The sequence below is a fragment of the Lucilia sericata genome, unplaced genomic scaffold (genome assembly GCF_015586225.1).
Source record: "Lucilia sericata isolate MDLA Ls3-8-SP2 unplaced genomic scaffold, ASM1558622v1 Contig000126F_arrow, whole genome shotgun sequence".
In the NCBI taxonomy this organism is placed as follows: Eukaryota; Metazoa; Arthropoda; class Insecta; order Diptera; family Calliphoridae; genus Lucilia; species Lucilia sericata.
Window position 1 is genome coordinate 192,547 of NW_023994158.1, and position 15,758 is coordinate 208,304.

At 28.5% G+C, this 15,758-nt stretch overlaps 1 protein-coding gene across 1 annotated transcript; it reads right to left on the bottom strand.

Moving 5' to 3' along the window:
* Positions 1–9,656: 9,656 nt before the first annotated feature.
* Positions 9,657–10,522, bottom strand: LOC119600893 (MICOS complex subunit MIC13 homolog QIL1-like). The gene is made up of 2 exons (XM_037951465.1): positions 10,216–10,522; positions 9,657–10,101 (listed from the first exon to the last, which is right to left on the bottom strand). Exons 1-2 carry the CDS (start codon positions 10,224–10,226, stop codon positions 9,768–9,770), a joined length of 345 nt encoding a protein of 114 aa, XP_037807393.1. The 5' UTR covers positions 10,227–10,522; the 3' UTR covers positions 9,657–9,767.
* Between the last annotated feature and the right edge of the window lie 5,236 nt (positions 10,523–15,758).

Here is a 15,758-nt window from a genome sequence, read left to right on the forward strand (position 1 = left end):
TTCTTTTCATGTAGTATACAAAAGAAAAATAAAACGGTACTTTAGTTCTGTTTTTTTTTTAAAGAAATAAAAACAACATGTAGAAGGCAGCTAACTCTCTGCTTAAATCGTAATCTATGTTATAATTAAAGTGCATGATATGTTGGATTACGCATACATTGCACTGTAAGTACTTAGATTGCTCGCTTAGAACGTCATACTGATGTCATCGAATATTATCTAAGTACTTTGTTTCATTTACCGCTTTAAAGCAAAAACTTACGAAAGCAAAAACAATTTCTTTAATGCTAATCGATTTTATACACCTTAATAAATAATATATAAAAAGTTTTGTTCGATTGTCTTTCTCGGTCACAGAGTAATAGATTCTTGAAGTCAAAATTCTACAAAGTCAAATTCTGCATAATGTACATTATACGTTATGAAGGCGTTTTTCTTTAGGTTTTTTGCATATGACATTTTTGTTAACAGGAAAGCAATAAGAAAACTTAAAAAAAAAATTGACAAAATTTAATGGTTTATGATCAAAAACTAATTTCATTATCCGATTGGGTTAAAATTTATTACCAGTTAATTTTAGATCCGATGGAATTAGAATTCCCAAACACAATCCTTTCCTTTTCAGGGGCAGGACTAATAAGCAGAATTAGCTTACAAATCATAAAAAAAACATTAACGATTATCAAAAGGTGAATAAGTTTTGGAACTTTCTGGTGATTAAGTTTATAGTTTTATACAAATATTTGGTGTGGTTGAAAACTTAATGACGTAGGGATTAAACTTTAATAGATTATATTTATAATATAACGGATTATTTATTAGAACACCATTTACAAAAAATTAAAAAAATCATAATACAGAGATTTTTTAAAATTACAAATATAAAATTTGAATTAATGTAAAATTAAACGGATAAGATATCGGAACATAATTTTGGACAAATGTATATAGATTCAAGTCTCTGTAAAATAAAATAAAAGTTCGCTTTCCGGATCAAATAAAATTTATATATAGTCCCAAAAAAAATTGTTTCTATAAAGGAAAGAATATAATTTGGATATCCTCTTTCCGATTTCGAAACCCATTTCACGATATGTGATATGATCTCCGAGATATCGGGTGTTAACTTTGGTCTATATCCACATTTTTAAAACTAAATATTGTTTTAGCGTATAGACAGCAATTTTCATACGAAAAGTGAAAACAAATTAACCAATAATTGATATCATACTTTACAAACTACATCTTAATCACATCTAAAAATGCGATTAAATATTTTTCTCTTTTATAAACCAAATATTTCCTTACAAATGAAAACCCAGTTAAAAGTGAGGAAAGAGATGTAGAAAAGTCATTACAAATAATATATTTGAAGTACATTAAGGTTTGGTGAAAAAGCAGTGAAATTAACATAAAAGAATGTGTTTTATTTTTGACATCCAAATATCGGATTTTTACTGCTTCTAAAAATAAGCACCGATGTGCCTGTTGATCCTATCCTCTATGTGGTGTCTTTATTTTAATATCCGGTCAAGGATTACACCTAAGTGCTTAACTTTGTCTGTCACCGGTATCTTTTAAAATTGTAGTTTTGTTTTGAAACAATATATTCAATATGGGGTATCGTTTGAAAGGGGTTTTAAAGCCGCGTCCAATGAATATAAATATAATATATATACATTGTACATATATACTTTATAGGGTCGGAAAATTTTATTATGGAAATTACAAACGGAATGACAAACTTATATATACACTTCTCACGAAGGTGAAGGGTATAAAAATAGGGATTCCACTAGCGGGAAATTGTGGTAGTTTCGAGAATATTGTTGATTTTATAATTACATACATACATACATACATACATACATACATACATACATACATACATACATACATACATACATACATACATACATACATACATACATACATACATACATACATACATACATACATACATACATACATACATACATACATACATACATACATACATACATACATACATACATACATACATACATACATACATATTCGAATCGCATGTACAGCGGAACGCATTCCCTTATATAGCCTTAAAAATCAAGATAAGAAGTTTCTAATTTAGTTAAATCCGATTAACAAAATGTTTTAAAGTTTTATGTTACAATAATTATGTTACTTTTTTAGCCATAGATTGTAGGCAAAAGTTCATATCGGAATATTTTTAAAGCATAGGAATATTACAATTTTATATTGATGCAGCACTTACTTAAACGATAATTTTTTTCTTCAATTATATATAAAATTTAATAATTATAATTTATCATTTTAGAAATATTTATTGATACAAATAAAAAAAAATTATTTTATTAGAGGTAAAAGCTAGTTTTTTCACTTATAAGTTTGTCCTCAGTGGGGCATAACCTAGAGTTTATCTTATTTGAATATTTGATCAAGTGGCACAATAATCTGTACGAGAATAATTCAAATTGACAAGAAATAGAAGGAAACATTAAAATATTACAAAACAGTTAAGAGATACTATATTTTTTTGCTATATTTTTTGGCAGTGATGTGCACATTCACATAGATATTATCGCTTTGTTTAGCTGTGTGTATCCAATTCAACACAAAATCTATCAATATTTATGCATACGTTAGCTATTTTTTAACCAATCTTGTATATTAACTGTGCTCAATGTTATTTCCGTATTTGGAAATAACTAAAATCTGATTCAATAGCTTATACAGTTAGATTGGTTGTACTTGATATTGAACTTGGCACTCAAGAAAGATAGGTACTCTTTAATATGTCTATGAACCTTTGACAAGTTTTTTATTGAAAGACCGGCTTTTTAACAACGTAGTAGGTCAGTGGTGAATATGCTTAAGATATTTCTTTTGCCTTTGAAAATCTGTGAACATGATACAAAAGTGGAGGTAGTTTGAAATTAATTTTAAATACATATGTATACGTATCACTTATTTACTACATTCGGGATTCTTGAACTGTATCTAGTATGTATCTTATAAGTCTTTCATAAAGTTCTGTCTATTTTCAAGAATGTCTGTTATTTTAGTTGTGCGAGTGGGTACTAACCTAAATATTTTATTAGGTTAGGTTGATAGGTGGGTACTACATAAAATCCTAAGAAATACACCTAGGAGACTATCGGACCTGTTGTGCTTTCCCTTTAATGGAAAATGTTTGTTAGTATAAAACAAAAACCTTATACATATAGTATTATAAGAAAATCGTACTATTTATTAGAAACAGGCCATTAATGTATTAAAAACACAGCCACGAGCCTGTTGAGCGCTTCTTTTCATGGAAGAAAAAGGTTTGTTGGGCTCAGTGTTTCAAAGTTTTTGACAATTTTTATAAACTGCATTAAGTAGTAAAAGTTTTGTTTCAATTATAATATATCTTTACATTTATATTTGTTTTACAAATTATTAACATAATTTTAATGCTATGTATAATAAAATATTCGTAAAAAGTAATATTTAAATATTATTTGAATATTTAATTAATCGATAAAATTTATTCGAATTATTCTTAATTGAAAATTTTTTATTCATTAGAAGAAAAACAAATTGATTTTGACATTGAAATGAACGGTTTTGTAAAATGGTCCCGAACATTGTTCAATTTGAGACTTATTCTAGCTTTGGTGGCGACCATAATATGTTGAATTTTATAAGCTCTTCTGAAAATATAGTTATATCTAATCTGATTCTATTGACGAAGGTAGCTTTATTACCTACCCAACAAAGAAATTTTAAAGTTTTTCAAGAAGAAGGGATATTTTCATGATTTCTTAAGTAAGCATTCAATTTAATGCGTTTTAAATAGATTCCTATATTCTAATAATTTTTTTATAAGTGAACGCATGAAAAATTGCATCCAATTCACTCATATAACTCTACTATAGGAATTGTACCTAATATTTCTCTTAGGTTTTAAATTAAACGTGAATACAAATAAATATTAAAGGTAACATTAATTTTATTAGGTTTTTGTATTTAATATTTGTTAAAACATAAGAGAGACAATATGCATTTCGTAGTGGATTTAGCACAACCTCTCTGCTTTTAAGTTTGACAGATAAAATCTGAAATAATGTGAATAATAATGAGTTTAGTGGTATAATTTCCCTAGATATTTCCAAAGCGTTCAATAATAGCAATCATTGTCAACTTATTTATAAGCTCCGGAATTAGTTTAATTTTTCAAAATCAGCGTGTAATTCTTTCATATATAGATGGCAAATCTCAGTTTGTTCAAATGAATGGGGTTAGTTCAGGGTTACGTCATCTTTTATCTGGTGTCCCTCAGTGTTACGTCATCTTTATCTGGTGTCTCTCAGGGGTCAGTCTTGGGGCCTCTTTTGTTTATTTTGTATGTTAATAGTCTTCCTTTTTGTGTCAATTCTATGATCTGTGATTCTTTCCTATTTGCTGATGATGTTTTTTTGCTGTTTAGAAGTAGTTTTGATTTTAAGGATGTGTTAATATCTAACATAAACTTTTGCCTCAGAAGTATTCTGAGTGGACATCAGATAATTCATTGTGTATTAACCCTAATAAGACGAAAGCCATTATGTTTGGACCTACAAATCTGTTTTTTTGCTGATTTAAATATTTTCTTGGGCGATGTTAGAATTGATTTTGGGTGATGTTAGAATTGATTTTGTTGACCAACTTAAATGTCTTGGTGTCATGTTGGATTGCAAACTTTTATTTGCTCATCACCACATTGACTTATTAAGTTTTAGAGTTTTTGATATCTTACGTAACTTATACTCCACGAATTTGTATTTACCATCTAGGGTTAGATATAAATTAGCTTATGCCTTGTTGATGTCTCAGGTACTATATGGTTTTGAGGTTATCACTGGTACAAGTGCTATGTATTTGAATAGAATTAGACGTTTAATTAATGCTGTTGTAGGTTTTGTATGCAATATACTAATTCGGGAACATATATCATCACATGTTCTGCGTTTCCTTCATTGCTCTTTTTATGATTTTATAAACTTCCGTAATATGGTTTTCTCTTATAGGGTTATAAACTGTAAACCACTTCCCTTGTATTGCTCTTTTATGTTTACTCGATCTGTAAGAAACCCTCGATAATTAATTCCTAGAATATCTTCGTCTTTCTTGGAAAAATCTTTTTTAGTTCGCATTGCAAGGTGGTGGAATGTTTTACCCTATTATTTACGCACTTTCTCCCAATTTAATAATGTTTTTAAACTGAAACTGTTATAATTTTATAATTCTGGAATTTAATTTTTTCCATAATTACTATTTAAAGGAATCGGTTACTGAATGGACCATTTTTTATCTCAATGTTTTTAAAATTGATATGTCTGGGGAGCCAAGTGAATAGTGTTAATAAAAAACCGACTTTTGGAAAACCCGTTTTTTCGGTTAACCGAAAATGTAAAATTTTTAGAAAACCGGTTTGTCGGTTAACCGAGTATAAAAAATGTTTGGAAATTTTTAAAATATTATAATATTTAGTTGAAAAATTTCATTTTGCGAAATATTATGAATTGCTTAATAAGATATTTGCACTTTTTTGTATAAATATAAACATTAATATATCTTAAGAAAACAAACTTATAGAGATCTGAAGATATTTTTGATTCGTTAGGTATATGGAAGTTGCCATAGGAGGGATAAATTTACCTTTGAATATATAAGCATCTATCAATAAAAAATTCTATGTCCAGGACTATCAAGTATAGTGTTCAGGCTCGCGACGATTCATCGGGAACGGAAGTAGACGACGACTGTCTCGACATAGACATTGAGCCTCTGCTTTAATTGTGACCTCCCTCCGCTCGCTACGCATGTGGTTGTTCAAATTGCTGTGAATGACGCTTAGGAATATTGACAGGTGTCATTCTGACTTCCTTTCAATCAACCTAAGCGCCATTACAGTTTGTGAAAAACCCCAGCACCATAAATTCTCGGACAGCGACAACAACCCTTATGTTTCGATAAATAAAGTCCGTTTTGAGAACGTTTGAGAAACTTCTCGATTTTTATTATACTCACGCAGTAAACATTTCATTAAAGTTATTTATTCGTCTTAATAAATAACAAATTTTTTCATATAATGGTTGGAATTTGTTTAAATAGTTATGTTTGTTTTGTTTAAATGTTTACAGATTGCGAGTTAGGGATCACATATCTGAATATGTGTCAAAATTTATCGGGTTTCCATTTGAAAATTTAGTAAATACATGAATTTTATTACTCTTTTATTTGATTATTAAGAAAAATTGTCCTATATGCATCGCCGACACTTTTAAATTTTGTAAATCGTTGAGGAATCTTCAAGTAACATTTCCCCACATTGCATCTGCGGTATATGAAATGTAATTTTAAGTGAGAGTTTCGAGAGTGTGGAATGCGCTACCTAGGGAAATTAAATATTTTTCTTACTCTAATCAGATTAAAAAAAATTATTTAAACATTTTAATGAACATAATTCATAATTATAATCCTTAATTCATAACTCAAAAAATAATAATAATAATTTTCTGTTTCAACAATTATTTTATGTATATCACACATTAATTTATCCCTGCAGGAAATGGAACGATAATTGTCTTAATGCCACTAGTACTAACACTAGAACAACATTCACTAGTACAAATTGGGTTAAGAGTTTATATGGAAAAATACTAGTACTAGGAGTAGTTGAATGGCGCCACTTGTACTGATTTTTGTTTGACATGTGTTGGAAAAAATATGTAAAAATTATAAATTATTAAAATATAATTTTGAAACATTTTGCATAAAAAACGATATTTTCAAACATATCCCTTCAAATGCGAGAATAAATAATGCGTGCAAATTTAGGTCCCGTTGCAAGCAAATCCCTACACTGAAAAAAAATCCATTCCTAATATATACGAAAAATGTCGTACATTGTACGAATCTTTCGTTGTTTCGCACCACGAAATTCGTTCGTAATATATACGAAATTGTACGAAATATTTTAGTATAATGCAAAATATTCTTGGAAAAATTTATTTACTAAATTGAAAAAAGTGAATTTTGAATAAATATAGTAAAATTTACGAAATATTAATTTATGCAAACATTTTTGTTCATTTTAAAATAATTTTTCTAATTTTAGTTAAAAATTATTCTCCACATGAATTTTTAATTTTTTTTATGAAAATGGTTCGTAAATTATATTATACTTTTTCTTAAATTTTATAAAAATGTTACGAAAGGTTCTCGTACTTTCGTAAAAATAGAAAAGGGTCTTATTAAATAAAATTTCGTATTATACACGAAATTTTTGTAAAAATTACGAAAAAAGAAGTTACGAAATTTTTTTTCATAAAGTTGAGCATGAATTATTTTCAGTGTATGTATGTACGTCTATTAAATTTAAAAACTGCAATAAGTTTAATATTTGTTTTATCGTACGGCATATGTTTTTATAACGAAATGGAGATATGTAACTGAATCAAATTTTTGGACACAATAAAATCAATGATATCAACTTTTTTTCAACTTTCATATTGAATTGTTAGGTAAATGTATTTACAACATTTTTTTGTATTTTTTGTTTTGGTATCTTTAGAAATAAAAACGTATAAAAAACTAGTTGTGGAATTGTGCAGGAAGATTGCAAAAGAGCAAAACCACCAATTATGGTGACTTTTTATGAATATTAGAACTAGTATCAAACTGGTTCTAAAGAACCCAATTGGGTCCAAGTGTACTAATAGTCTTGAACTAATAATGGAGAATTATGGTATAGGAAAGTTTACAGTTGGGAACTAGTACTGATGATTTTGGTACTAGTAAAATACTAGTTTGGTACTAGTTCCATTTCCTGCAGGGATTGTATTCTATCACAATTTACACTATTTAAATAACTTTAAGAAGTATTGTTATGGAGTAGAATGTAAGCCATATTTGGCCCAAGGGCTTGGTTTTGAATTTGTAAATTAAAAAAATAAAAAAAAATATTAAGTCCATTTTAAAATCTTACTTAATAAGAGGAGGAAAAAACCACGTTGACTGATTACTTAACGGATTTTAAAATGGGTATTTTTACTTTGAATGAATTTCAATGCAATTCAAAATCAGTTATTAATTATTTATTTTGTTATCATACATAATTTTTATCAATATCTCTTTAAAAGATAAATTTAAAATTAAATATTAATTCATAGTACCTACCTTCAATAATGCATTTTAAAATATAGTGCACTAATGAAAATTCGCTCGAATATCATCGAATGTTCATTGGTTGTAAGCAGTCATTTTAATGACGAACTATTTTTCCAAATACTAAACCATGCTCGCCAACGACACGCTAATGTTAAAGTCATGCATGTTTCACCTATAGCCCTTACCTTGAACATGGTGTATTTTTTTCTTAAGAAAAGTTTTTTAATGCGATTATATTTATATTTATATATTTGTATCGATTTCAATTCGAAAATCGTCTACAAATTGTTAAATTTTGATGTTTTTCCAAACTGGCTCTATTTTATGGTACACCTTTTTATATAGCTTAATTTAAAATTACAAACAGCTACTAGTAAATTGTTGTAAAAATAATAGTATATATTCATAATCCCAATAAACCAAACGATATTATAACGATATCGAAACGATATCACTTAGGTGATAAAAAATATCATAAGTGATAGTCATTCTCGTATCGAGAACGATAGTATTTACGTACTAAATGGTACCTTTCCTTATGATATCGTTTTTCCATAAAATTATGATATCGTTTTCGCTACCATAATTTCCAAAAATAATGATAGTTAAATCGCCTTTTTCAGTTTTTTTTCTGTATGCTCTTTTATTCTTAAAATTTCATTTAAAACGCTATTTAACTTAATATTTCGCTATTATACATATAAAAAAGCCTGAAAAGGGAAGGATTGCATTCATTTGTACATATTTACATACATACATTAATACATATTTTAAAGTAATCATATTTTTCATCACATTATGCATTGTCTTGCAAATACCTGAAACTTTTCAAAATTGCATACATGTCAACTTACCACTAAACTGAAGTATCGAACGAAATTCGCGTATTTATTTGGATTATTTATCAATAATTTAGTTGATTTTATTTTAATATCCTTTTTAGTTTTCTTATGTTCGAAAATTTTTATTGAAATTATTTTTATGTTTGAAGTTTTTTTCAAATGTTTGTATTTTCTTAATTTTTTTATTGGAAACAAAATAATATAAAACGATATTATAATAATATCGTTTTAAATAATGAAATATGATATCATAATCGCCCTTTAAAAGCAATACCGTTTTCGCTATCATATCGTTCTTTGGTTTATTGGGATAGATCAATACAAAATTTCAGTTAGTTTTTCTAACTCAATTCTTCATTAGAGAGTGAAAAGAAACTTTAAAAGAGCAAGTGGCTCTATTTTTAGGAACATCACTGTACATATAAAGACCGATACCGTTATTACCTTATGTATGCGTTAAAAGGAAATTAAAATGTTTAATTTGCACTCCGTGGTATAAAACGTTTCTCAGTTTAAGGTTGTAGTATTTGTCATGTTTTGCAATAGAATGTATCCGTCGAATATTTGGCACATGTCTAACGGATTAAAAATCTTCATAACTTAAAGAATTCAAATGTCTTGCAGATAATCACTTTAATGTCCTAAGTTTTTTATTTTCATCGCTACAAAGTTTTAACCAATACTCTTTATTGATTGTAAAAGAACATTATTTAATTATAATTTAATTCGTTAATTCGTGGACTTCGGAGATTCTGCGAACTCCTCAAATTTATCTTTAGCCTTTTTTAACATTTGACCCGCGTAGCATGGGAGCATCTCAATAAAATTAAACGATTTTTTAATGCCCTCATTGTAATAGTGTTTGGCTAAGAAACACATTTCTCCAGTCTGTGGTAGTGCTGGAATTTCGAAAGGCATTTGCTTTTCGATGCTTTGGAGATGTGGTCGTAATTCATTTTTTATATCATTGTAGAGAATTTCGGTCTCATTAGGATTACCCCAGACTCCGGCCTTTTTTGTGTAATAGATTGCACCTATTAATAGTCCAGATCGTACAAAAAACCTGCAACAAAAGAATAATTTGTACAAACATATTAATATACATACATACATATGCATGTATTGTACATATTACGTAAACTCTATACAATATTTACTACTGTTCGTTAGTACTTACCCTACAACCATTTTAAATGAGCCAAAGAAATAAAGTCTCGAATTAATTGTATCTGTGTTAAATTTAATTTATATAAACTGCAACTGGGAATGAAATTTTCAACAGGCCAATAAATAAAAACACTTTTCAAATTAGTCGGCGGCTGTCAGTATAATGCGGCATTTACACGAGCACTGCATACGAGCATTCTATACTTAAACAAAAACTCCACTTTTCGACTTTTTTTTGAAAAGTAGAAAGTCGACTTTTCGAACTTTTTACTACATATCTACTTTTCGACTTTTGTCGAATATTCAACCTTTTTTCGACTTTTATTTTTTGACAACTGTACGTGTGTGCCTGCATACAAGTTTATGTATAAAAACTTGTAAACAATTATTAGTTGGATAATGATGTCACTTTGTATTTAGTCGAAGTCGACTTTTTTGTCCTAATAAAGTCGAGTCTCGTAAGAAAACGTCGAATATTCGAAATAAAATTCGAAAAAAAATCGGAAAATGTCGAAAAATCTAAATGTTTGGTTTTTTACAACAGTTTATATTAAATAAAATAATTTTTTTATTTAATTAAAAAAATATTTAAAAACATTCCAAAATTCTTCATATTTTTGCCTCAAGTATAAAGAAATTCTTTTAATTAAAATTTTTATTTAATTAAAAAAATATTTAAAAACATTCCAAAATTTTTTTTGTTATTTTCATTCAAATTGAAATTTTCTACCTATAAAATTTTTATACTTCGTTTTACGACTTTATATATTTCCTTTCGGAAAAAGTGGAAATTTTTCCGACTTTTCGACTTTTTTCCACTCTTTACGACTTTTTTCGACTTATCGACGTTTTTCGACTTATCGACTATCAGACTTTTCGACTTTTTTCACATACGATAGTCGAGTTATCGACTTTTTTGGAACAAAATAGTCGAGTTCGACTTTTTTCGACAAAAAGTAGATTGTTCGATTATTCGAAAGTCGATTTATAGAACCCTAAACCCTTTAAAAATGTATATGTTGCCAGAGTGGTCTTTTTAATATATGCAGTAAATCAGGGTGTACTGAATAAAAGGTGACATCATTAGCACAGCTGATCATTGTTTACCATTTTTTATATGTGGATATTTAAACACTTTCATTTATCAAAACTTTAAAATAATTCAAATATCAATGTTGGGATGATTACGAATTAATATTTTTTTAAAGTTAAAAAATGAAAAGTTTATATTGTGTTCCCACAGACTTGTATACAGGCATGAACACATAATAAAAAAACAACCTTGCGTGTGCTGACAAGTGCTTTTTAAGTTAGGCTTGCCAGACGTATTGTTTTCAGCGTACTTCTTTTTAGTAATTGTACTTTTAACTGCATAACCCCTAAAGAAGTACGCAAATGTACGTCTTTTTAGTATTTGTACTTCTTTTTTGAATTTTAAGACTTCAGTTTATTCAAAATGCTTTAAAGTTGTTAAATTTTGATTAAGATATCACTGTAATGAAAGTTTTTAATGAATTTTCGGCATAAAAAAAGACAAATTTTATGAAGAACATGTTTGAATGTTAAAATGGTCCATAATGCCTATTCGATAGCTTTATCCAGTCCCTCTGTGGAACGATTTTTAAAAAAACTATACTGCCATTCTTATTTTTCGTACCAGGGTGGTTAATTTTTCGTAAATTAGGTATCTGAGGATGTTTGAAGAATGACAAATTTGAATAACAGAGTAAAAGTTGTAACGTTTTTGTAACAGATATAGAGAACTACGATATGCGTTTTTTGTTGATTTCAAATCTGGCAAGCCTATTTTAAGTATACCTACCAGTGTGACCATTTTGGCATTTTTGCAGCTAGATTTAGCATTTTTTATTTTGATTTAGCTGTAAAATTTTAATTTAGCATTTGGCATTTTATTTAGCATTTTTATAAAATATTTTTAGCATTTTTAGACAATAGACAAATTTTTGCAAAAAAGATTTATATTGAAAATAGGTTTAACCGGAAAAAATCAGAATTAAATGTCTACCCAAACACAAGCAACAAGAAATATGAGAAATGTAATAATTTACACTGTAATTCAAAGTAATGCAAAAAGATTCATGAAGATAAATAACTTAAAATTACGCCAATACAAGTGAATACTTTAAAATGTTGTATTCTAAAATATTTTTCTGGAACCCAATGCTTTTTTAAATTCGAGGTGATAGAAATAATTCAAGAGATTTCATATATTTTTACAAATACGTTCAGTACGCTATTTTACAAACTCATGCTCATGGAATGAAACATATAATTTTGGAAAAGGCTATGTATGACGGTTAATTAACAAATTTTATTTTTTCCTATACGAAATAAAGAGGTTTTAATTTTTATCATCCTTCAGGAGTTCTTGTTAATTTATTGAAAATAAGTATTAGAAAAAATCAATAATATATAATTAAGACTTTCTCATCCTACTTTCTGTTCTTTTTATTTTTACCAAAATTTTAGTAATTTTGTTGTCACGTTTTTTTTTTTTTAATTAAAAAAAATACATAAATTTCGAAAATATTATTGACAATTTATTCCAGAATTACAAACTTACGGATTTGAATATATCTCTCAATTCATTTCATACATTCTCATATATATTTTTCCGAAAAAATCTTGGAAGGATGATTATAAACCTGACATCTATTCACCGAGATTTAAAATTATTTCAACGGAATTTTCAATATTTTTGTGACATGAAAACCATTTTTAAAGTATATTGAGAAAGACAAATAAAATTGTTTATATAAAAAAAGTAAAACTAGAAATATTATACTTTTCCTTCCGAAAACACATATGGGTTTTATACCATGAGCAACTAGTGTAATTAATAGAGTTTTAATGTAATTTTTGCATTCAGAAATATTTTAAAGTTAGAGACATTACATATTGCTAAATTTACAAAAATTTTGAAATAATTTTTAGCATTTCTGTTTATCTTAATACCACGGAACTTAATTTTTTTACTCTACTCCACTATACTACGTTTGAGTATACTAATCGGTTAAGAATCATTTTCTGAATCGATTAAGCCATGTAAGTCTGACCGTCTGGTAGAGGTTGAAATTTTCAAAACAATAAGCACGTATGCTTTTTGATCCAATGACAAAACCTTTTAAAAATGGTTAAAGTCCGTCCTTTATTTTACCTAGCCCCCTACATATACAAATGTATAAAGCCTTTCTCAGAAATTAGTTTAAATATATCGGAACCAATGTTCAATTCACTATAAATGCTTTATTACAAAAAATAAATCAAATTTTATACTCATATGGTCAACCACGGCAGAATATACTTTCTTACTTGTTATAAATTATAATGAATTTCATTTACAAATTAATATGAATTGTTCATAAAAACACTTTTTAGCATTTTTGTTTGGCATTTTAAAATCAATTTAGCATTTTTTCTAGCATTATTTTGGATGGGATTTAGCCGCAACATTTTTTGAGACCTGGTCACACTGATACCTACCATGCCGACCGCCCTTAAAATTTAACGATGATGATGCGCCAGTTTAAGTCTGAGTTTTTATTTCTTAAGAACGGTCAGGCTAGTGCTTGTTGCCGAGTTTTCGACAGAATTACTTCTCACCCCTTCACTAATTTAATGCACTACTTCGTATAACTGTTTCTAAATTATGCGTTGTCTTCATTAAACGCGTGCTTTCGTTTTACCTCAGAGTGAGGTTATGTTTTAACTGGTGGAGACCATAAAATACTCACGATATAACCTGGTGGAGACCATTTAAACTCAAATATATACTGGTGGAGACCATTAAAACTCTAAAACTTATTTCAGGTGGAGACCAATACTTTTGATAAAATTAAGTTCGGTACCTCCTATATGAAGGTATATGTGATAACCTGGCAATATGAGTGCTTGATGTACCCATAAAACCCAAAAAAATGGTGATACGCGAGTTGTTCTCTAAAGGTCCAAACACATACAATACTTTACGACGTAGAGAACAAGAACAGTGACAGTCATTTGACAAGCACTATCCTACAAGGACAGTGACAGTCATTTTTGAAACACTTTTATTTATCAAAACATGAAAATAATTCAAATTTTAATGTTGGGATGATTACGAATTAATATTTTTTTTAAGTTAAAAAATTAAATGTCTATAAAGACTTGTATACAGGCTTGAACTCCATATAAAAACATTGCGTTTGCTGACAAGTGCTGCTTGAGATACATACCTTTGTAAGTATACCTACCATGCCGACCGCCCTTAAAATTTTGATGCGCAAGTTGTTCTCTAAAGGTCCAAACACATACAATACTTTACGACATAGGCTATCTCCCTACAAGAACAGTGACAGTCATTTGACTGGCACTATCCTACAAGAACAGTCATTTGACTGGCACTACTGACGTATTATTTCTATCATAGCGTAGAACAAAGTTTCTATCAGTTTCTTAAGGCAAATGGACAGAACTGATGGAAACATTTGTGTACATGTGATTTTTCTTCTCCCTTGGACTTATGAATTATATCGATTTTAAAACATATATGAGCTCCTCACTCTTTCGTTGTTTATTACTAACCAAGGATGATATAAATATTAGTCACAATTGACTGATGCTTGATGGATGTATCCATCACAGTTAACAAATAAAAAATGATGTATTTATCGGTCATTGTTGAGTAATCATACATGATGGATATATCCGTAAAATCTGACGGCTATACCAATTTATAATAAAACACAATTTAAAAATATTTTAAGGTAAATTTTTTGTAATTTTATCAATATAGTGAGCATATACATAAATTAACAATCATTCCACCATTTTACATACCTCGCAGAATCTTAAATCCTCTGATGCTCCTTTTAATTTGTGAAAATAAGTTGTCTGTAAAGAAATACATACATATAAATGTCGTATATAAAAACAAGTAGGAAAGAATAGTCGGGCATGGCCGACCATATGATACCCTACACCACTGAGTATGTTAAAAATTTGGATTATATTTAATAACAAAGCATTTAAGTTGTTTACCTTAATTCCGAAATATTTTAACAATTTGTTGAAAAAAGTGGTTTTCTAAAAGAGAGGTTATATGGGGGCAAGGGTAAATATGGGCCTATCCTTATAAATTTTGATACATGGCTTTACGTTTATATTAGAGTTATGTATGCTAGATTTCACTGTGATACTAGTGTTTATTAGTGAATTATTGACCTTCAAGTCATTTTCTGAAGGGGACTTTGTATGGGGGCTAGGGTCAAATAAAGTCCGATAATTAAGAAAATTGGTAGTATTATTAAGACGTATATAAAACTAAGTTCTGCCGATTTTTGTAGAGATACTACAATATTGAAGATAATTATGAACTCAAAAGCCCTTTCCGGGGGGTAGGGTTGTATGGGGCTAGGTGAAATAATGGACCGATTTCAACCATTTTCAATAGGCTTCGACGAAAAACACGTAGGGTCCAAATTTCATCAAAATATCTTGAAAATTGTGACCTGTACCTTGCACACAAGGTTTACATGGACAGCCAGCCAGCCG